General features: G+C 37.1%; 4 protein-coding genes across 5 annotated transcripts; 1 reads left to right on the forward strand and 3 right to left on the reverse strand.

Moving 5' to 3' along the window:
• Positions 1-396: 396 nt before the first annotated feature.
• Positions 397-9001, reverse strand: nes (lysophosphatidylcholine acyltransferase 3 protein nessy). 2 transcript variants are annotated; one of them, XM_067789216.1, is made up of 5 exons: positions 8891-9001; positions 4058-4193; positions 3254-3991; positions 1072-1364; positions 397-1005 (listed from the first exon to the last, which is right to left on the reverse strand). In XM_067789216.1, the coding sequence occupies exons 2-5, from the start codon at positions 4170-4172 to the stop codon at positions 658-660; spliced, it is 1494 nt and encodes a 497-aa protein (XP_067645317.1). In that variant the 5' UTR covers positions 4173-4193; positions 8891-9001; the 3' UTR covers positions 397-657. The 2 variants fall into 2 exon arrangements, with proteins under 2 accessions (XP_067645317.1, XP_067645316.1); XM_067789215.1 differs by lacking the exon at positions 8891-9001 and adding an exon at positions 8713-8884.
• A 706-nt stretch (positions 9002-9707) lies between these two features.
• LOC137254095 (transmembrane protein 19) lies at positions 9708-12397 on the forward strand. Its single transcript, XM_067791804.1, has 4 exons — positions 9708-10031; positions 10121-10369; positions 11498-11650; positions 11711-12397. The coding sequence occupies exons 1-4, from the start codon at positions 9911-9913 to the stop codon at positions 12190-12192; spliced, it is 1005 nt and encodes a 334-aa protein (XP_067647905.1). The 5' UTR covers positions 9708-9910; the 3' UTR covers positions 12193-12397.
• Positions 12398-16254: 3857 nt separating this feature from the next.
• Positions 16255-17454, reverse strand: LOC137254119 (uncharacterized). The gene is made up of 2 exons (XM_067791855.1): positions 17343-17454; positions 16255-17270 (listed from the first exon to the last, which is right to left on the reverse strand). Exons 1-2 carry the CDS (start codon positions 17452-17454, stop codon positions 16255-16257), a joined length of 1128 nt encoding a protein of 375 aa, XP_067647956.1.
• A 3500-nt stretch (positions 17455-20954) lies between these two features.
• On the reverse strand, positions 20955-22259 carry ImpL1 (Ecdysone-inducible gene L1). Its single transcript, XM_067787802.1, has 2 exons — positions 22132-22259; positions 20955-22061 (listed from the first exon to the last, which is right to left on the reverse strand). The coding sequence occupies exons 1-2, from the start codon at positions 22160-22162 to the stop codon at positions 21058-21060; spliced, it is 1035 nt and encodes a 344-aa protein (XP_067643903.1). The 5' UTR covers positions 22163-22259; the 3' UTR covers positions 20955-21057.
• Between the last annotated feature and the right edge of the window lie 848 nt (positions 22260-23107).

A 23107-nucleotide genomic window follows, 5' to 3' on the forward strand; every position in this document is an offset into this window, starting at 1 on the left:
TTAGCAAGAATATGTCTTTATATAAGGAGAAATTTTTCGCTGATTTTTGTCCATTTATAATATAAAGGAAGTATATTATAAAGGAAGTGCTTAAATTTTTTTTATTTTATTTTTATTTTTTTTCCTTCTTTTGTTTAAAAGTATTTTTATATATTTTAGTAAATAATAACTGACTAGAAGGCTGTGCGATTTTACGAAATAAAATATAACATAGAAATGATTGTAATTTATTGATGAAATCAATTGCAAAACGGGCCTTATTTTAAAAATAACTGTTTGTAATAAGATTTTTATGTATGTTTGTTAATGTATGTATATCTTCCGGCAATGTTTCTTACTAATGCTTACATTAAAATGGAAAAATAATTAACGTTAATAAGTAAATTGCTTGCAATCAAATCTCAAACAATATTGAGCAATATATTTGCGGTATCGTATTCTTAATTTTAGAATTTAATTTAAATTTTTATAAAACTATGTTTTAAATTTTTATATTTACTTTTTTGTAAACAGCCTATTGACTTGCACAATTCAGACATTATTAATCTTTCTTTCGATTTTTTGCAGCCATTGCTTATACACAAGTATATTTTTTGTTAATTTAATCAATTTCTTCTCACATATCTTCCATCCACTTTCACGCTTTAAGTACATTTACTAATCTCGCTTTTCATCATCATCTTTCGCTGCCACAGTTGGCGAAAGTGTTGTTGCACGCCCGAAGGTTGAATCTTGTTCGCGCCTTTTTGCTGCACGTTCGTAATATTTATATGTTTGATAAAAAATTGTCCAAACTATACAAACAACAAACACAAAATAATTGATTGCGCTATATGTTTTCATCCAACGTGGATAACTATAAAGCATGAATGGTGTCATACACCAGCCAATATAGAAGAGGTCATAAAGCTTTTGCATGAAGTACTTCAATACTGGATAAACAAATGGTGGACTTATGATATTGGCATAAATATCAATGTTCGATTTACTCCAGACGCTGGCAAACTAAAAATATTTTAAAGAATTTATTTAGTGAAAGCCGTTTTGGCATCCTTTAATTAATACACTTACTTGCTTCTCTACGGTCACAGTTATATACTCATTGAAGAATGCCATATAATAGCCGCTATGGAAACCATGCCATACCGCCAGAAAGCCTAAAGCAGCAGCATAACTAATGCTGCGATTGTTAAGAAACCTGAGGCGTTTGTAAACATATTGAGAAACCCATTGATTGGTATTAACATTGAATGACTGCACATAATGCTGCATTGTATAGCCAGTTTCTAAAATAAAAACATTCACATTCGTGCAGCCAGACCAATCGTTATCGCCATTCTCCTTTTTGCCTGCGTAGGATATGCCTGTAAGAGTAAGATTGTTGAGTTAGCTTATTTTAGCAGTTCTCAATTAGCGAGAGGCTGTTTTGGGAATTTTACAGTGCGTGCTCGGAATGTTTGTAAACTTGGATTGTACTCAAAATAAATCCTGGTCCGCAAAAACTTTAGAAGCTCCAAAGTTATAGTGATGTAATCGAAAATAGAATCCCAGAAAAAACAAGTAAAGGTGTCTAAGTTCGGGAACATTATATACTCAGCGTGAGCTTCAACTGTACATTTCATTTCAGATAAATTACTTTTCTACATAACACGTGGCACCGCCCTCTTAAAAGAAAAATTCTCCACATTTCCTTTTGCAATAAAACTTGATAAGTGAAATATCATTGATTCAAAACTATTTTTTGCTAAGTTATAGCTTATTATTCTAGTCTACGACCCTTTTAAACTTGTTTTATGTCTAATTTGCCGTGGTCTTTAACCGATCCCGTCCATTTTTACTTGAAATATTTTCTGCTATAAGGAAAATGTGTGTACACAATTTCATTACGATCCGTTAATTTTTCTTCGAGTTATGGCTCCCGAAACATAGAAAATTGCTTAGTCATAAAAGGGGCGGTGCCACACCCATTTTCAAAAATTTTTGTATTTTCCAATTTATTGTTATAATTCAATTTAGAAAGTAAAATTCTATTGATACAAAGCTCTTTTACGCTAAGATATAACATATTATTTTCGTCTACGACCCTTTTAAAAATCTTTTATATAAAAGTGGGCGTGGTCTTTAACCGAACTCGTCCAATTTTTCTAGAAATAATTCCTGCTGTAGGGAAAATTTGTGTACCCAATTTTATTACGATCCGTTAATTTTTCTTCGAGTTATGGCTCCCGCAACATTGAAAATTGCTTAGTCGTAAAAAGGGCGGTGCCACGCCCTTTTTTTAAATTTCAAGTTTTTCCAATTTATAAATCCCCTTGGGAAATGAAATACAAATGATATAAAGCTCCTTTTTGCAAGGATATAGCTTATTTTATTCGTCCACGACCCTTTTAAAAATCTTTTATATAAAAGTGGGCGAGGTCCTTAACCGATTTCGTTAATTTTTCTTCAAAGCATTCCTTATAGTAAAGGCAACTTCTCTGCCGAATTTTGTTACGATAGGTTTAAAGATTTTTGATTTATGATTAATAATATTTGTAAAATTGATTTTATCACAAATGGGCGGTGCCAAGCCCATTTAAAAAATTTTTTCCAAATTTTTATCAAGAGTCTCAATATCAGTCCACATGTGAAATTTCAACATTCTGGGTGTATTATTTACTAAATTATCAGGTTTTTTGTGTTTTCCAAAATTTTATATATATAAAGTGGGCGTGGTTATCATCCGATTTCGCTCATTTTCAATACCAATCTATTCTGGGTCCAGATAAGCTAGTGTACCACATTTGGTGAAGATATCTCAATATTTACTCAAGTTATCGTGATAACGGACGGACAGACATGGCTCGATCAATTTTTTTTTTTCGATACTGATAATTTTGATATATGGAAGTCTATATCTATCTCGATTCCTTTATACCTGTACAACCAACCCTTATCCAATCAAAGTTAATATACTCTGGGTGCAAAGCACGCTGAGTATAAAAAGAGTAATCCCAAAATTGTAAAGCCATCCCTTGTCAAAATTTCATTTGTAGCCAAACCGATTTTGGCATTGCGTCATCATCAGTCATTTTTCGTTCGTATGAAAAACCAAAGTAGTCGAAACGATCTTGATAGAATCACCGAATTATCGCAATATATAATGTTGAAATACTTTAAAGAGGGCAGGAAAATAATATGTCGCAAACAACTCAAACTGGCCACTATGCAATCTCCCAATTAAGTTATTTCGCAAAAGTTTTCTTTTACTTACCCAAACACATGAGCGCACCCTCTGTCATCAACCAACATGCCACGTACTTATATAGCGCTAGTTTTGCCCATACACCCATATAGACAAGACGCCAAAAGAATGGCGCTTTTGGATACTCATCCGAAACAAAATATTCATCCGGGAAATATGGCGCACCAATTTGTCTTATAACTAAATACACCAAACCAGTACATAAACGTTTAAGTCCTGCCTCCACACCACCTTTATACTGTCGAAATTCACCATCAACAAAACGTTGATATCGCCGATAAGCGAATTGCGGTCCAATTAAGAAAGCGCATGGAAAATAGGCAAATGCCACCAATTCGAGCGGTGTAGGCAACTCAGAAATTGCATTTTCCTGTTGTTCCTTTGATAGCTGTTCACGCTCTTTCAAACCATCGGTTATATCAAAACCAAAACCGATTAAACGTAGCACGAGCACACAATGTGGCATTGTCCATAATATATCATATTCATTGCTTTCAGTATGATAATAACCAACCAGTAAATATCCCATATGGAAAATGAAATTAATAGTAATTAATTCACGTGGTGATGAACGTAATAAGCGTGCCAACACATAGGTAATTGTAACAGCAATTAACGAATGACATGTAGCATAGCCAAAATTAAAGAGGCACAAAACTAGTCCACATGTAGCGAAATAAAAATGATGTATTAGCTTATCGGGTTGATGCATAATTGTACGACGATAAAAGAAAGCAATGCCATAGCCTGTGAATGGAGGGTATACAATGTTAGTGAAATAATATAAAATTAGAAAAAAATGTCAGTAGTTACCTGCAAAAATTGAAATCAGTAAACGTAATGCAGCTTCAGTGGCTCCAAATGAGTGCGCTAGTTTGCCTAGCAGTCCCAATGAGGACGCTGCTATATTAGACTCGGTAGCGCTCATGCTTCAAAGCACAAACTAGCACTGTCAAATCAAAAAATATTAAGATAATTGATAAAATGCGCACAACACCAGCTGCTTAACGCTTTCATACTTAGATGTTTTTGTAAATTGTACTTAATAGATGAAAGTTAGTAACAGCGCAGTAAATTATTAAAAGTTTATGAAAGGAAATAGTATGAAGAGGATGAGTGACACACATGAACTGATTGAGGCGGAACATCGAACATATTCAGGACCTTTACGAAATGACGACCGCATTGCTTCAGTTTCAGTTTGAAAATAAGAGTTTTTTGGAATTGGGTATTGTTCCGAGATTAATGTGGGACGGATTCCGGGCCTATCTCGGGATTACATTGCGGTTTTCCCGAATCCATGTTGGGAATAATTTGGGCTATCTCGTTGTAATTTCTGGACTATTTAGAAAAAATTATAGGCTTATTTTCGGTTATTATTGTAGCGATAAGGACACTCTGTGGAGTTATCTACTTTATTTAAATATACTTTATTTTAGTAAATTATTTTTTGAATTACTTTATTTTTGAATATTATTTCAAAACGAAAATTTTAGTGTCAGTGTATTTATAAATTTTCAATGTTAATATTAATATTTTAAAATAAAATAAATAAAATTTTAAAAAATATATAGTGGTATTATCAACTATATAATGGCGAGCCTGCCCATCGGACCATCAACTACAATAAACTTATCTAAAACCATTGCGAATCAATAAAAAGAAAATACAAAAATACTTAAAGGAATATCTTCAATCAAAATTTAAAAGATGAGCAAATAGTAATTTCACCAAAAATAATTATAATTAACTATTGTAAGAAAGCTATTTAAAAATGCAATATTTTACCGAATTGAACGTCTTATAATGTACGTGATTAGTAATCTTTTTAAAAGCAAACAATTAAAATAGAACAAAATTTATAATGAAATTATAATTATTCAAACGTATAAACTTTAAACGGAATTCATACTACCAAATTAAAATAGTGAAAATTTTAGCAAAAAATCAAAAGACAATTTATTTCTCCTACAATTTAAAATAAATCCGATAGTACAACAAAATCTCTATATAAATTGCAAAATAAGACTAAATATAAAATATAGAAATACTAATTAAATCAAGAAATTGTGTCATTGTGCTTTCCATGAAGATTATTATAACCAATTTAAACAAAACTTTAAACGCAGAGAGAATACTTGATGCAAAATTTACCAGTAACATTTGGACTATTTTAAAATCATCAACTTACAACAACCAACATTTCTTTGATTACAAAAAGAATTTCGAACATCATATAATACAGTGATTATTATTACCAACAATCAAATTTTTGTTGACACATTTAAAACAATCAATTTTTAAAAATTTGGAGTTCGCAGCAAGTGTTAAGCATTGTTTATTTATTTGTATTCATTCATCTTTTCAGATTATATCTTTTATATTTTCAAATTAAATAAGTTACTTTTTAAAGATTTAATTTGCAACAATATTTTCATTCTTTAAACAATTCAAACAATTTATTAACTTTTTAATTAATTTTGTTTTAAATAATACTAATTTAAAATTACTATTGAATTAAATTAGTGTTTATATATTTAATATATTTTCAACATTTTAAACAATAATCAGTTTATTATTTATATTAATTATGTACACTCTTTCTCCAGTTTATACTGAAAAGTATATATTTATCATTTATAGAAATGGGAAATTTTGCAACAACAGACATATAAACTTCACAATACAAGTAAATTCATATTTAACCAACCTCATTTTCAATTCAAAAAAAAAAAAAGCAATCAACAATCAATAATCAATTTTAAAAAATCTCCAAAGATTTCCTAAAATAATTTTTATTGACATATATCAATTCTTTCATATTGAAATTAAAATCATATGACAATTTCATATCAATCTCAAACGAATAACGGAATCAAATTTTACTTCCTTATCAACAACTTGGACATACATTATGCAGAGTACAATTATATATTGAACATATATTCTGCATAATACAAGTTTTTAATTTTTGAGTAATTGTACACACAAAGTTGCCATCTACTATTACTCAACCTAATTCTAGATTCTTCAATCACATCATGATAAATAACAATATTTCACAAACAACATTGCAGTAACACAACCAAATATTAATATACATAAAATATTAATACAATAAGTAAACAATAACAACAACTAAAAATAAGCTATCAAATACATCAAATCATCAAAAGATTGGGTACTTACATCAATACTAACATAAACCTTTAACGCAATTAACACATAATTCAAATGTTCTTCAAACTATAACACAAAAATCTTACAGTACTCAATATACACTGTAAATTAATATTCAAAAATAAATTTTTTTCGTTTCACTGGAGGGGGAGTAAATGTGGAGTTATCTACTTTATTTAAATATACTTTATTTTAGTAAATTATTTTTTGAATTACTTTATTTTTGAATATTATTTCAAAACGAAAATTTTAGTGTCAGTGTATTTATACATTTTCAATGTTAATATTAATATTTTAAAATAAAATAAATAAAATTTTAAAAAATATATAGTGGTATTATCAACTATACACTCCCCGAAGGTTTTTGGGAGTGTTATCGATGTTGATGGTCCTTTGCCGGATGCAGATCCGGTACGTACCGGTACCAAGCCCGACCAACTCGGGAACGATTTGTTATGACCACATGTGGCCTTCTTGCCCATACCGCCCTCCCACCCCCTAGATCCATGAGGAGTTCGGGGTCGCCACAGCCTCGGCTGTTAATGAAACAGCATTCGCCACTGATAGGTGAGGTTGACAATTGGGCTTAGAGAAGCTATGTATTGCGCTGGCAACCTGAAAGGTTGCGCTACACTACCCCTTGAATTTGGTATTTTAGTGGCCTGAAGGTTTAATGTAGCCACAAAAATCGTTCCCGAGATGGCCGGGCTAGCACTTTAATGGTGCTGTGTTACCGGAGCGTACCGGATATGTATCCGGCAAAGGACCATCACATCGATAACACTCCCCAAATCATTCGGGGAGCAACCTTATCGCTACAACAACAACAACAACATCCGGCAAAGGACCATCACATCGATAGCACTCCCAAAGCCTTCGGTACAACAACAACATGCACAGTAATGAATTTTTGATTATTCTTTTATACAAAATTATTTCTTAAAATATGTCGACATACATATTTATATGTTTTAATTTTTGCATTACGAGGTCTCAACTGGGAATCAAGTACTCATCTTCCACCATACAGGAATAGACTTCTTCTAATTAATTTGCCATCTCTAGAGAATCGTAGAGTATTACTTGGCGTTATGTTCATTCACAAGCTCATCATTGGTGTGATTGACTCCCCTGACCTAATCAGTCAACTAAATTTTGCGGTTCCTGCTAGGGCGTCCAGGCATTTTGTGCCTTTTCATTTACCTCTATGCCGGCAAAATTTTGCTAGAAACAGTCCCCTGCGCCATTGGTGCTCGCGGTACAATGATTTGTATAACTGCATTGGCTTTTAATGTTCGTTTGCTGCTTTACATACTGCTATACTCTTATGTTTAGCCTGATATTTTAATTTTATTTTTTCTTATACAATGCGATGTCAAATGTTTATAACATACAAATTTTCTATGTACCTTTTTTGAATTTTTTAATTTTAAGAATGGCTCTGTATTTTACATATATATCTGTCTATTACAATAATTAGTCGACCGCTTTGTGTTTGCGTCGACTTTAAATAAATAAATAATAATAATAATAATAATATACGTTTTGGTGGCACACAGGTGTTGAATTTAAAGTAGACTTTAATATGTATGTATATATGTATAAACACATAATACAATAAAATAAGTGATTAATTTATAATCAACCACGCAAAAATCAAACGCGTGACTCAATTTATAACTTCATATTGTTGGATCTCGCACACTTGCAGCTACACAAGTGATGAAAGTTTTGGCGAAATGAGCGTCCTTGACCAAATACTGCTCATCTCTTTTATATTTTATTAGGGACCCGTGGGTCATTTTCCGGTTTTTCGTTTATATCTTTTCGAGCTAAAATTGTTATTTTCCGCCTTCTGATTATTAATACTGATGTCAAGGCGCATCGTTTGACACCTCTCTCGATATTTTTGGTAGCGTATTAGCAATCGACCCCTCAACTAGACTTTTACCTTTATTAGCCACATATATAAGTATGTATATTATGCAAAATGCAGTTATTAAAAACATTAGTTACGTTCATCGGTAATTCTTTACTTTAGCTCACAACAATTGCCAAAACTCGTCCATTTCTCATATATACATATTCTATCCTAAATTTGTTTTATTATTTGAGACTATTGATTAACCCAAAGGCCACTTCCAACACTGCGTAAACTAATTTTATTTATATTCATAGCACCACCAAAGATGACACCGTCTGCATTTGTGTTACCTTGACTTTGTTATGTTATACTATATAAATATATATGTAAGGCGTTTACGCTGTATATAACTACAACTACTAACCACACTTGATATGTATTTAATTTTGTTTGTAATACAATTTATCTTTTTGTTGAATCTAGAAAACTACTGCGCTTTCTCTCTTTTGGATATTTTAGCCAACACGTGCAATTTAAAAAACTTTATACACATTTCAACATTTTGGTATATAAAATTTGGAAATTTAAATAATCATGATTACCTAAACTCAAGTGTGAAAACGAGCACAGAAAAAAATTGCGATTCACATGAAATGCAAAAAACAATAAAAAAATTGACAAATGTCAACGAATTTTGTTGTCAACTTGAGCAGGGATGCCAGCACATTGTAGAAAAAAAATATTAGCCGTTTTTACGTGTACTTTACGTGGACAGCTAAGTGCATAACTTTATCTACACCTTTGAAATTGTTGCGCAGAAAATTACTCCTGTTAAATTTCAATATTCATTATACTCAGTTACAACAGAAATGCGTCTCTTCATTTTATCTTTACACTATTCTCTACTTCCAAGACCGAAAAATGTGTATGTCCACGATTCATCGAAACCGATTCAGCTATAAGTTATACACTATGACCAACAGCGGGGCCAACTCCCTAACTGTGAAAAACTGAAAAATGTACACTCATTGAAAACTCATTTGCACACACAATTTACACTTTAAATTTCCATGCGATTTTGTAAATTATTGTGCACATTGTTTTGCTGAATGAGCGCTGAATGTAAAAGTCTTATGTCAGTGAGAAAATATTCATCAAACGCCATGAAAACAAAAAAGTCATTCTGTAACAGTGCGTATGAGTTTTGAATGTCACTATTGTGACATGTGACTGCCAAGAAAACTCACGAAGTTTTTATCAGTGAGTTTTTTTGTTCACAGTTTTGCTTTACAGAATCATAATTTCAAAGTTTACACAATTTTTTGTGTACACTTTAAAACTCACAGTTAGCGAATAGATAGGCCCCTGGATGGTGTCGCCTTGACTTCAACCATGTTTTGGGCGTCTGGAAACACTGGTAGAAAAAAAAATTAACCATCGTTTTTGTTTTGACACAGCCTTTCGGAACCACTTCTTTTATTTATTTTATTTTTTTTTTTTTAATTTCTCTTTTGCTGCAAGAAGACAAAAAAGTGAAACTTCACTGATTGCACATTCGGACTCGGATCAGTTGCAATTAATGTTTATTTGTGTAACAATTGAATTGTTTTTATGAACGCACAATGACGGATACACACACCTGGTTGCCGCTGATTTTCTGTAGTCTCTCAGTACCGTTATCACTATTTATGTGGCTAGGAAATGTGGCTTTTTCAAAATTTTGGCATGCAAATGAGTTTGAAGGTGAGTAGATAAGCCCATCATACATACATATATATTATCACTGATAGCACTAAAAAATATCTATTTTTAATGTTAAATTTATTTTGTAGAATCTACAGTTATACCGCCGACACGTTGGTTATTTTCTACACTAGCTCCGCTGGCATTAATGACCATTGCATTGCGCCGGAAATCTGTGAATAAGTCTGGAGCTGCATTGGGCATAATATTTGCATTTATATTATCAATTTCGAATCATGCCTTCTTTGCCAGCTTGGCTGCGTTTTTCTTTAGTTCATCACGTGCTACTAAATTTCGTGCACATCTCAAAAGGAAATTTGAAAAGGACTTTAAGGAGGGTAAGTAAAATATTTCATATTGACTGCTAAGAAAAGAATCTGAACCGCTGTCAGCTAGTTATAATAGGAGGGATCACTGTCAAAAAAACTGGAGGGCTTCTTCAGTCACATATGCCTAGAAGGTTTAATGTGGTCATATTAATCGTTCTCGAGATGGTCGGAGTAGTACCTTAACACACACAGCCGATTGCATGCAACACGTCCCCTATATGGTCGCCAAACCTAAAAACTTCTCACTGGAAGAAGCTTCAGGCCTGCCAAAATAGTGCTCTCAGAACCGACACGGGCTGTCTTCTTATGTCCCCAGCACACCATCTACATGACGCGAGAATACTCCCCATTAGGGAGAGAAATGAGATGCTAACCAAACAGTTCCTGTTGAATACCCAGAAACCTGTGCATCCCAACAGACATCTGATTGATGAGCCAACACCGCCAGGGGCTTAAGCAGCCATTTTCGTAAGCATTATTAGGAAATACGGCACCTGAGAACTCAGCCGTATGAAGAAAAAAACAAAAGCAGGTCCTCAGTGAACTCCACAGACAGGCGTCCGACCTTTATGCCAGGAATTGCCCGGTGAAACCAGTACCCAAAACTTGCGGAAGAGGAACGCATACTCCCCAGGAAAACGCGAGCCACTCTATCTCAAGTTTGTTCTGGATACTGTAACAGGTTAAACTCTTACCTATCGAGAATCAACCCCGACATACAACATGTATGCCCCGCTTGCAATGTGTCCCCACATGACACCAACCATCTCTTTAATTGTAATGTGGAAGCAACGCCTCTAACATCCCTCTCATTATGGTCCACCCCTGTCGAAACAGCAAGTTTCGATGGACTCCCGTTAGAGGACATTGATGACAATTAGTGATCGGCCGCACCTATTAGATGGGCGAAGCACTGCTACAACAACAACAACAGTCCCCAAAATCTTCGGGAGTGTTTATATCGTTAATACAACAACAACAACATGCCATTTCTGAAGGTTACTATATCCTAGCGTCCCGTCAGTTTCTATAGGAGTTTAAAGCGGGTTATATGTCCTTATACAATTTTTTATTTCTACCATTTAGGTATTCGCATTAACTTTTCAAATATCTTCCTAATACATACTCTTGATTTAGGCGAAGGACAACGAAATTGGGTACAGGTTTTGTGCAATGGCGGCATGGCTACACAATTGGCCATAATATATCTCATAGATTGCGGCAGCAGTGAGCGTCCTATTGACTTTGGCAAGGAATATCGTTCTAGTTGGTTGGGTGTTGCAATTATGAGTAAGTATCTTGTACTACATTTATACGTACGACTCTCGCAATATTAATATCTTTATAAAGGTGCTTTTGCATGCTGCAACGGTGATACGTGGGCTAGTGAATTGGGCAGTGTACTTTCCAAAGGTGATCCTTATCTCCTTACTACTGGTCGACGTGTACCGCGTGGTACAAATGGTGGTATTTCTCTGCAAGGTATTGCCGCTAGTCTCATGGGTGGTTTACTAATTGGACTCGTCTACTACTTAACAGTACGCTATACGGTTGATACACACACATTATTAATAAGTCCGCCACAATGGCCTCTAGTCATATTTGGTGGCATAGCTGGACTCTTTGGTTCGTTATTGGATTCATTCCTAGGCGCAACGCTTCAATTCTCAGGCATTGATAAGGACGGAAAGATTGTCGAGTACCCGAACGGACGTGTTCAACACATAAGCGGTTTACGTATTTTAGACAATCATAGCGTAAATTTAATATCGAGTATTATAACTGGTGTAACGATGCCGTTGATTGCTTTAAAATTTTGGCCTTTATATTAAATTTGGGGAAGTGAAAATATCTAACAAGTGGCCATTTAGTGAGACTTAATAGAACATACTCAGAGGATTCATGGGTTTCGTCATCTAACATATAGCTAAATTTTAATGTAGTGCGAATGCAAAATAACATTTTTAACTTTTTTATGCAGACTTCCTCATTTTATATAGAGCTTGATGTATACGTATAAACATACTTTTAGTCCTTTATAAAAATACATACGCATTAAGTCTGGTTTTCAGTGCAATTTGCCACTTTGTTCGATAGGGTTAGACTCTAGTCAACTTTAACTGGAGTTTAAACTTGCACTGAAAAGCCGTTAAATTAATCGCATACCAACAACGAATCTTAGACTTAATTTCTTTCTCTTCGTTTTAGTGGTATTTTGGTACTTTTTTAATTTAAGACTTCCCTTTGAGATGTAATTTCTGCACTTATCTATAGCTGTTATCAAATATTTATGTAACGGAAAAACACTCAAAACTTAAGCATGTGATGTTTTAACTAATAACTAAAAAGAACTGTTTTTTTTGTAATGCAATTTAATGTAATCGATGGTTGCCTTCTATAATGTGAAACTAATGTAAATTTTGTTAATAAATATTTGAATGTATTGTATCAACGTAAACGAACATTTCATGTCTTCTGGTTCTTCTCAGCAACACAATGAGTTGCACATTAAAAGGCGTGTCTCCTGAAGGAATGACGGTTAAGCTGGAATGGAAACTCTTCAGGTCAGAAGCAGTACATCGAAGGTGCTAACCAGATGTGGACAGACTAGACAAATAATGCGGAACATCACGCCTCCATTTATTACGTGCAGCACTGGTTTGAGTCTGACTTCGATGAAAAAGCAAATACCAGTAAAGCAATGGAACCAACGTCTGGTCTCGCAATAACTACTAGGAACTATTTCCTATTATCCTAGAACCACTGTCCCATAACACCATCAGACAGTGGGTGGTGAAATGGTTCAGCTGTTTGCAGATCTAAAGGACCAAAGGATCAAACTGACGTCACCTCGTTTAACCGTATGTGCGACCAAACGAACGTCGTAACTGTAATAATATTGAAAATCTGATATTTTAAAAGAGTGCATCATTGATTTGCCTGAAAAAGTTCAAGGAAGTTTAGATCCATCTTGCACGTTAGTGATTTACCCATCAGAAAGAGCGTGTCGAACCGTCTCGATAGTTGATTTGTGAGCAGCGCCCACAGCAATGACGCTAATAACAAATTGAATGGTCTATATACTATGCTGCGCAGGTCTACGTGTGACCACGATATCCGTTAAGAGGGGCACCACAAATATGGCCGGTACCTTAAACACCACCCAGAAAAAAGTTTCCAATATCAACCATTTTCCATTTCCCAGAGAAAAGTTCCCTAAATATTAACCTAGGTAAATACCTATCCATGTACCAAGGTTCCAAAAAAAAAGCGCAATAAAAACGATTTTTGGAATAGCTCGGCCCCCTGGTTCACTTCCTGAAAAAAAAAGTTTTCTATGCATACAATTTCAAAAAAAAAAAAAAAAAAAAAAAAAATTGCGCAATAAAAATATTTTTCTGAATAGTCGGTAGCAGTTGGAGCATATCTCCAAAGTACTTCGTACTGCCGCCGAGGAAAAAATTGGTTACCGGCGGCCACGAAAAAACAACTGGTACGATGAAGAATTCCGCGTTGCAACCGAAAGAAAAGACGCTGCCTACAGGGCTACGTTGAAAGCGAGCGCAACAAGAGGAGTGTGTGAACGCTATCGTGAGTTGAAAAGGGAAGCGAGACGCCTTTTCAGGAAGAAAAAAGCAGAAGAAGAAAGGCGTGAGTGCGAGGAGCTTAAGCTGCTAGCCACCAGGAATAACGCCCGAAAATTTTAACAAAAAAAAATACGGCGACAGACGGAAGGCTTTAAGACCCGGGCAAACTCCTGTAGGAACGAAAACGGCGACCTTGTAACTGATGGCCAGAGAGTGCTTAGATTATGGAGGGAACACTTCTCTGCTCTCCTAAATGGAGGCAGTGATTCACCGCGCAGAGATGACGAACCCGATCCCGCAATCGATGATGATGGAATATATGTCCCCCCGCCCGATTATGACGAAGTTGGAATAGCTGGATGGATTGCCTGCGGAGCTATTCAAGTACGGCGGCGAGGAGTTGGTAAGGCGCATGCAGCAGCCTCTTCGCAAAATATGGGCGGATGAGTGCATGCCCGACGATTGGAATCTAAGTATTCTTTGCCGAGTCCACAAGAAGGGGGATACTGCCAAATGCACCAACTATCGTGGAATCAGTCTTCTTAATATCGCATATAACGTCCTTTCAAGTGTATTGTGCGAAAGATTGAAGCCCACTGTGGCCCGGCTGATTGGACCTTATCAGTGCGGCTTCAGACCTGGTAAATTTACCATCGACCAGATTTTCACAATGCGCCAAATCTTGAAAAAAAAAAAACCGTGAAAAGAGAATCGACACACATCACCTCTTCGTCGACTTTAAAGCCGCCTTCGACAGCACGAAAAGGAGCTGCCTATATGCCGCTATGTCTGAATTTGGTTTCCCCGCAAAACTTATACAGCTGTGCAAAATGACGTTGAGCAACACCATCAGCTCAGTCAGAATTGGGAAGGACCTCTCCGAGCCGTTCGAAATTAAACGAGGTTTCAGACAGGGTGACCCCCTATCGTGCGATTTCTTTAATGCAGAACTTAACCGCACTGGAACAATATTCTATAAAAGCATGCAATTACTGGCATATGCTGATGACATTGATATCATCGGCATAAACACCCGCGCTGTTAGTTCTGCTTACTCTAAACTGGAAAAGAAGCGGTAAAGATGGGTTTGATGGTGAATGAGGATAAAACGAAGTACCTGCTTTCATCGAGCAAAGAATCAGCGCATACGCGCCTTGGCAACCACGTTACTGTTGGCAACCATAATTTCGAAATAGTAAAAGACTTCGTTTATTTGGGAACCAGCATCAACACACATCAGCACTGAAATCCAGCGAAGAATCAATCTTGTCAATAAATGCTACTTTGGACTAGGTAGGCAATTGAAAAGTAAGGTCCTCTCTCGGCGAACGAAAATCATACTCTACAAGTCACTTATCGTACCCGTCCTGCTATATGGGGCAGAAGCATGGACCATGACAACAGCAGATGAAACGGCTTTGGGTGTTCGAGAGAAAAGTTCTTCGAAAGATTTATGGACCTCTACGCATTGGCGATGGCGAGTACCGAAGAAGATTTAATGATGAGCTGTACGAGCTATACGCAGACATCAACATAGTCCAGCGAATTAAAACGTAGCGGCTGCGCTGGCTAGGCCATGTTATGCGAATGGAAGATGATGCTCCGGCCAAGAAAGTGTTTCTATCGGAACCCGCACATGGAAGCAGAGGTAGAGGGCGGCCCCCACTCCGTTGGAAGGACCACGTGGAAAACGATTTAAACTCCCTTGGTGTGACTAATTGGAGCGAGGGAGCGACTGGCGGCCATAACCGGTTAGACGGTTAAGCGCCAATTAAGTAAGTAAGTAAATATTAACCTCTACATAAAAAGCTAACCATGGATTCAATTTCAAGAAAATCGCTCAATATAAATTATATTTTTTGAATAGGTCGGTTCTGGTCCGTTGTGCAGGAAGAAAATGTCCCTCAGTCTGGTCCACTCCCTGCAGAAAAAAGTTTCCCAAATATTAACCTCGGTAAAAAGCTATCCATGCAGCGAATTTCAGGGAAATCGCTCGATAAATAAGTTATTTTGGAGAAGGTCAACCCCGCGTCCACTTCCCGGTACTCGGGAGTGGTGTGACAAGTTCCTCGAGTGTATTTCTGCCATGAAAAGCGGATTCATCTGCCTTAGCAAATGCCGTTCAGAGTCGACATGAAATATCTGCCTTAATCTCCTCGAGTTCTCCCTTGATAGATACTCGCAATTCGAAGTTATGACGGGCAACTTACAGAGATTCACATGTATACGTATATAGAAAAAGTAGAAGAGTATATACTTAATCTGATTTCTTACTGAATAGCCCCAGTTGTATTTTCTTTAATTCTTTTATTTCAATTCAGTTCTGTCGACATAACCTAACGAAATAGGTTTATTATATCTCAATGGATTCAATTTATCATTACAAACTTTCGTGTTCACATTCCTCTCGAGTTCACTCGTCTGTACGTGCAATGGATTGGCAGCTGCACCCAATGACGGCCTTGCTATACCAATTGAATACTTAAATAACAAATCTGCCATAGGTGTGGAAATTATCTGCGAAGACGTGGAAATGGTTTTGAAAGTAATGCGACGTTTGCGCATGTGCAAAGTACTATTCCCGTAACTGAGTTTGCCCGTGGAGGAAGAATGATTCTGCTTGAGAGGTGATTTATAGTTTTGTAGCTGTACATGATTTGTAGCGAGTTTAGACTCCATTGAGCTGTGTGTGTGGCTTTTTGTTTTGATTTGTGAAGACTCGGGACGCAGACTCACGTCATTAGCAAAACTTATCGGCTTAGGTAGCTCCAAAACTGGTTTTGTGGGCATAGTACTTTGAAGTGAGTTTTCTTCGTTCTGCTTTTTCTTTTCATAAGGATCTGGTATCAAGTCATCATCCATTGCAGAACTAACGCCGCCATAAAAGTGCACGGGATTCATGTCAGTGCTCTGCAACACAGGCACACCATAGCCCTCGTTGATCAATGTGCTTTTTTGAAGATCATCATCATCATCGTCATGCGCTGAAGTTGCTATATTAGGCTGGTTATCTTGCAATCGATACTCCCCCGGTAAACTTGTAGCAAGTATTTGCTCCATTTGCTCTTGCAGGAACTGATAGAGTGGTATGGAAGTGTCATTGTATGGTGTTGGTGGTGAGTTCTCGTCGTCTATATACTGATTGTTGATATAGGCGCTGCGTCCGTCTAACTCTTTAGTGGAGTTTTGAGTGTTTGTATGTCTGCGATGACCGGACGTCTTTTTAAGGCCAATGTATGCGTCCTCAGTTATTGCAGGAGATTTCATTGTCTCGTGCGTACTTGAGACTTTTACTGCTACAGGCTCCAGAGCGGACGACAGCACTGGAATGAAGGAGATAATTCAGCGCAACTTAATTATAGAGCTCAGCGTTACGATTGCGTTCAGTAGCTTACCTCTATAAATTATGCAAATGAGTAGCGTTGTACTTAGTTTTCTTATGACCATTTTGTTAATGCAAGTCTGCGCTGACATAGCGGAAGCTTTTATATCTTCCATTGAGGACATGATTGAGGGCGCTTGCGGAGCAAGAAGAACTAAATTACTTTTTAAAATTAATAATTTTGTTTTTCTTTTATGAAAGTAGGACTAAAGTATGTGTGTGTAAAGCAAAAATATCAATTTAACAACAATGCAGGGGGTATTCATATCAATAACATGCCCATATTTACAATAATGAAGATGAATTCATCATACTTTCCGAGTTGGAGCTACTAATGAAACTCATCTCAATACAATTGAAATGCTAAATCATGAAGAACTGGGTATTGGCGCTTTCTTTACGCTGCTACCATGAAGCCAGCGCCATGGCAACGCAATCTATTAGCGCAACTGCGCTGTGTTGTTGGCACAGCAACGGTGGTTATTCAGCTTTTGAGTCAGATAAATTGATTTCCTTGTAGATTTATTTAGTTGTTATGTAGCACCCTTTCGATAACCAAATCTATCTGCTAACATAGTCTGGGGTAGTGTCCTATCTAGACTTGTAGTTTGACTGGCGCTTCTGGTGCCATTGCGCCATGGTATTATAACAAATTTTGGGAAATTCCGCTTACTTACAACCTTCTGCTAATGTTCGAATCGGTAAACTGTCGAATAAATAACTCCAATATTCTTTAGAGCAAAATGGTCTTTATTAGACTACTTTGGGAGTAGTACTTCACAGTTATACTTCACTTCGCAACTAATAGCGTGTTTAAATCAAACTGATTAGTCATTCCTCAGCTTGCGCTTGTTGTATCTTCTGCTTGGTAATTTTGGTTATATGCGTGCGTATGTGTGATTAAGAACTTCGGCTGATGACTACATGTGTGTGTGTGTGTATGATATCTCTTCACTTCGAGCTGCTGGTTATGTGTGTGCATGTACTTCTCGTCGCCTTCCATGTATGTGTGTAAATGATGGTTAAATTGATGTGTTCATGTACACAAGAGTGCTTTATTACTGTTGTGCATTTATTTAGTAGCAGCTTAGTGATGCTAATATTCGTCACAGTATTATGAAATAATATATTAGCGTCATCCTCGGTTCCGGCGCAATAACTCAACACCGGGAAAAATTACGCAGCCTTAATCTGAACCGCCGAAACAAGTACATAGTTCGTCTTTGACCAGGTTAAAGCTCTGATGATCAAACCTTACTGTTAAAAGAGGAAGCCCAAAAATTATAGAAAATTTTACTCTACGCACTCCCGTAGGTTTAAGACGCCCCTTCTAAGAAAAATTTCAAGGAATAGCCTGGATTTTCAGAAATTTACTGGAGAACGCCATAGGTATTTCAGAATGCTATTGAAAAAGCCCTATTTCAGAACACTCTTAAATAAGGCATCTCTGTGAGAGCTTTAGAGGGTCCATCCAAATATTGGATCTCAGAAGCTGCGAATGAATTAATGAAAATGTTTATTTTGAATAGTGGATCACTTTGCTTTCAAAATGGAAGATATATGAAGAAGAAAACCATCAGAACCAAATAGCTAAAGGTCAGTTTGTGTCAGCTGGCGACATCATTTGTTTAATTCTTTAGGGTTTTGGGGGTAGCTTACCGAATACAAAGGATTTTTTCCATCCCAACATAGATGGTGCTGTTTGAGTCTGTGAACTATCTGAGTGTGAATAGAGTTGAGCGTAGTGGTGCTAGTGTGTAATAATGCAGACGGAGCGCAGCAGAACTTGAAGTGAAAAAATTTATTGTTAAATAAAGTCGTGCATCGCATTGAATCCTTCAAAACGGATTCGCTCTGCACATGTCGTTCCTTGACTATAGCCGCTCTATCCGTTTATCTCGCTTGCTATCATTGACAAGCGTGATTTTATAGTTGGGATCACCACGACCGTCAGAATACGACAGGCGCACGGGATGGCGAAAGATACAAGTTTGAAATTTAAAAGCACGCTCGGTGGCGATGATGCGGACTTAGCATAGGTGATGAAGTTCAATGTTTTCTTCGATAACACCGCTTCAACTTGTAGTCTGAAATAGGGTTATGCTATGCTTTGGCTCAGACCCTCCCTGGCGACCGCATATTATGCGAACTGCAGATCGTGTACATGTAAATCGGATAGTCAGCGTTCGATGACCTTTCAAGCAACACCTGTGCAGAATAAAATTGGCAACCCTTCTTTGCCCGCGGCTGGCTGCCAGCGTTTATTCATATTGACTAGGCTATCTACTGAAGTTTTAGACATCATATCGAAGTCCTGGAACATGGTAACGTTCACTGCAAAGGCGGAAAAGAGCACTCACGCATCTTCTAAAGAATTCAGACGAACTATTATATTGTCGCTTCTTTTAAAAACGTTGGAGCGCGTAGGACAGTTTATCGGGGGTAAGAAACATTGTAGTGTCTATCAAGCAGAAGCAGCCGCATTATATGATGTTAGTGGATGAGTTCAAAACTGAAGCGATCGAGGCTGATCTGGAAATGCTTGAATTCGACTTCGATTACTTTGAACAAGTTGCAAGTATCTCCTGGGTGTCGTGTAATAACGATATATCTGGACATAGGGATCGCTTAACTCGCAACTTTGTTTGTGAGCCAGACGTGGTACGCTGTAGAGAATTGGTAGCTCTGTTGGCTACTTACATTCTGTGGTTAAACAGCTATGAATTGAGTCAGCTGAACAAACGCCCGTGAATAACAGGCGCCCCACAGAGCTCATTGGGTTGACTAAGCCTCGTTTGCGCCTGTTGATTGCTGATATGACCCTAGCACACTACCTAATGAAAGTCTATGCAGTGCATCTCAACATAGCGCAAACCCCTTCAGGCTGCATGCCGAGTTACGATGTGGAATCATCAAGTCATTTCATGTTTAACTGTCCAACTATTGCCAGAAATAGGTGAAAGTACGAAGACTTGGCCTTACTAATATCGCCGGAAGACTTATGCAAGGTTGAGGTCAGTCTTATTCCGAATTATATCGCTACAATTCATCGGTTCTCGAAGTAATTAAAGTTTATCGAGCCTTTATTTTATATGATATTCCAAAAGATCTTAATTCTGTCCCAATTCAACCTTACTTTTTGAAGTCATATTTATTCGTACCAAAATGATAAATTATTGAGGTGCAATTTGGATTTGGAAATTTCATAAAGGGAAGTATAAAAAATTAATAAATGCAAGGCACTATAACCTCCGAAGAGATTTTAGGCCGAGCTTCTCTTCCAATTTGCGTCGTGCGCCTTTTAATTTTTCCTACACATTGGTGGGGCGGGAGCTACATGTCTTATGCCGACTCCGAACGACATCTGCAAGGCAGATGAATTTTTACTGAGAAGCTTTTCATAGCAGCAATACACTCAGAGTGTTTGCCAAAGGGGTTACTTTGTCCGGATCTTGGACCCAGGTCTTCGTTGTGGTAGACGGAGCACGGTACCACCATACCACGGCAATCGCCAGGGAAGTATGAGTTCAGGCTTTCTAAGCTCGGCTTATTTTCCATGTCAGCTCAGCCGACCTTCACTATCCTTGATGTATCACGTCACCCGGAATAACCGAATAATCAAACATTTTAAAAAGAATAAATATTTATTTCCTAAGTTCAGTTTAAAATAGTTTTACTAAAAATATCAATTAAAAAATAAATATCACACATAACTATCGCCAGGAATATTAGTTTTTAACAACCGGCTTAATGTCATTGGTCGCAGTTTTCTTTGCTACAACAAGTCCCATAGTCTTCGCCGAGCTAACAATTTCAACGGGTTTATTTACACTATTCTCTGCAATCTTCTGCACATCCGTTGTTACTTTAACCGGCTTGGTCACGGGCACGATTTCCTTCACTGGCGCTTCAACAATTACAACACTCTCAACTTCCGGTTTATTAACGCTCACACTCTGCTGCTCTGGAACTGGTTTTGCTAGCGGAGCATTCACTTCACCTTTCACTGTTGTTTCGGCAGCTTCATCTATTGCTTCAGCTTCGGCTTCAGCAATCTGAGTACCAATTTTATCTAATGCGAGTAGAGCAACATCCAGCATTGTGTCTTCCTCAGAGGAATCATCATTGTGCTTCTTTAAAATTACTGCAGTCTTTTTTGTGTTACGGAAAAATGGTGATGATTTAAATTTACGTTCCGCATATGCAATCTCATTGTGATAGGTTTTGTTGCACTCCACAAAAGGCACATCCAACCAAAGTCCATGTGTACGACACTTTGCAACATTCAACTTGCATTTATTGTAGAATACTGCCAACTCGCTGGCTGTCTTACCGCATATGGGTTCATATGGACCAGTGCAGTCGTCATCGCAGAGAAAACCATCTAATAAAGCGGCAGTGTTACCACTGATAGCAGCTGTATTAGCTTTGGTGCAGGCTTCACCCTCACAAGGGAACCAGTCAATGGGTATGCCTAGGTAGGGAGGACTCTGTGGTGGTGCTGCATTTGCTAAATTATTGGCGCTAGCGTTGTACGGTAAGAAGGTGCGTTTTATATAGTAGCCATGCTCTTCGGTGGCGAGTTGTCCACCATTGCGACCCATCTCGGTTGTGCTCGACCAATTAGTCTTAGTTTTTGATTTAGTTGCATGTGAGTTAGTGGAAGATCTTGTGTGCTTTCTATGCTTCTTGGCTTCAATAACATTACAAAAGGCGAGCAGCGCAATGAGTACTAGTGGAGTAGAGCAAGATTTTAAGTTACGTCTTTGTCATGTTTCAAAATTTGAAATAATTCAACTTACACCATATAAAACTGATTTTATAAAATTTCATCTTTGCTTAGTTTAATGTTCAACAATTTGGATTGCGAGTCTTCAATATTCGATGTGATATCTTTACGCATGCGCTGACAAAATTAAACTGTGGCTACTAATACCTTACATGTTGCTTAAGTAACTTGAAAAGACATCGCTTGTAATAAACAAAAAAATTGTAAAACGAGGGAATAAACTAGTTGAGAAGTCCAAATTAGATTGAAACTGAACGTTATATACCCTGCTGTAGGTTCGTGAGATAACCTCAAAAATGCAAAAGTATTTAGTACCACTTTTTTGAAAAATATTCAGGAGGTGATCTGGAAACCTTAGGGGCCTTAAGGAAGTACGAGATTAGATGGCCTAAAAGGTTCGAAGGGGTCAATTAAAACGTTACCCAAGACATCGGCAACACTTCCGAAAACCCTTTGGCACTCCATTACAGCAAATATTGAACTGGCTTCTGATAATAGACACTTGAATACTATATAAACACTACTACCTTCGACTATTGAACCTTCTTCTCTTTACAACACCTCAAAGACTAGATACTTCAGTTGGTAGCATGGCACTCTATAAGAAGAAGCTTAGCAGCCAGAGCGCAGTGGATAAGTAATATTTGCATGTGGCTCTCCCTTCTGCTGTAGCCTTTATAAGCGCTTGTTAATATTTGTATATCCTTCCTTGTGTCTTATTGTATCCTCTCACCAAGAGCTTTAACTAACGCACAGTTGCGGTCCGATGGCTATGGACTTAAGGTTCCTTTCATCTGTATACATTTTTTCATGATATCCCGCACCCTTCGAGGCATTTCCGGGTGATCTTGATTGCGGCGCTATCTTTGCCTTGGTGGGCGAGTGTGAGCAGTGTTACTGTGCTACATGTATCATCTATGATTCCCGTGTCAGCGAACTCCTTTCTGGCGGATGTCAGTACTCATCGACGGTTCTTTCTCATCCTTAGT

Source organism: Eurosta solidaginis, chromosome 5 (genome assembly GCF_040869045.1).
Source record: "Eurosta solidaginis isolate ZX-2024a chromosome 5, ASM4086904v1, whole genome shotgun sequence".
Lineage (NCBI taxonomy): Eukaryota > Metazoa > Arthropoda > Insecta > Diptera > Tephritidae > Eurosta > Eurosta solidaginis.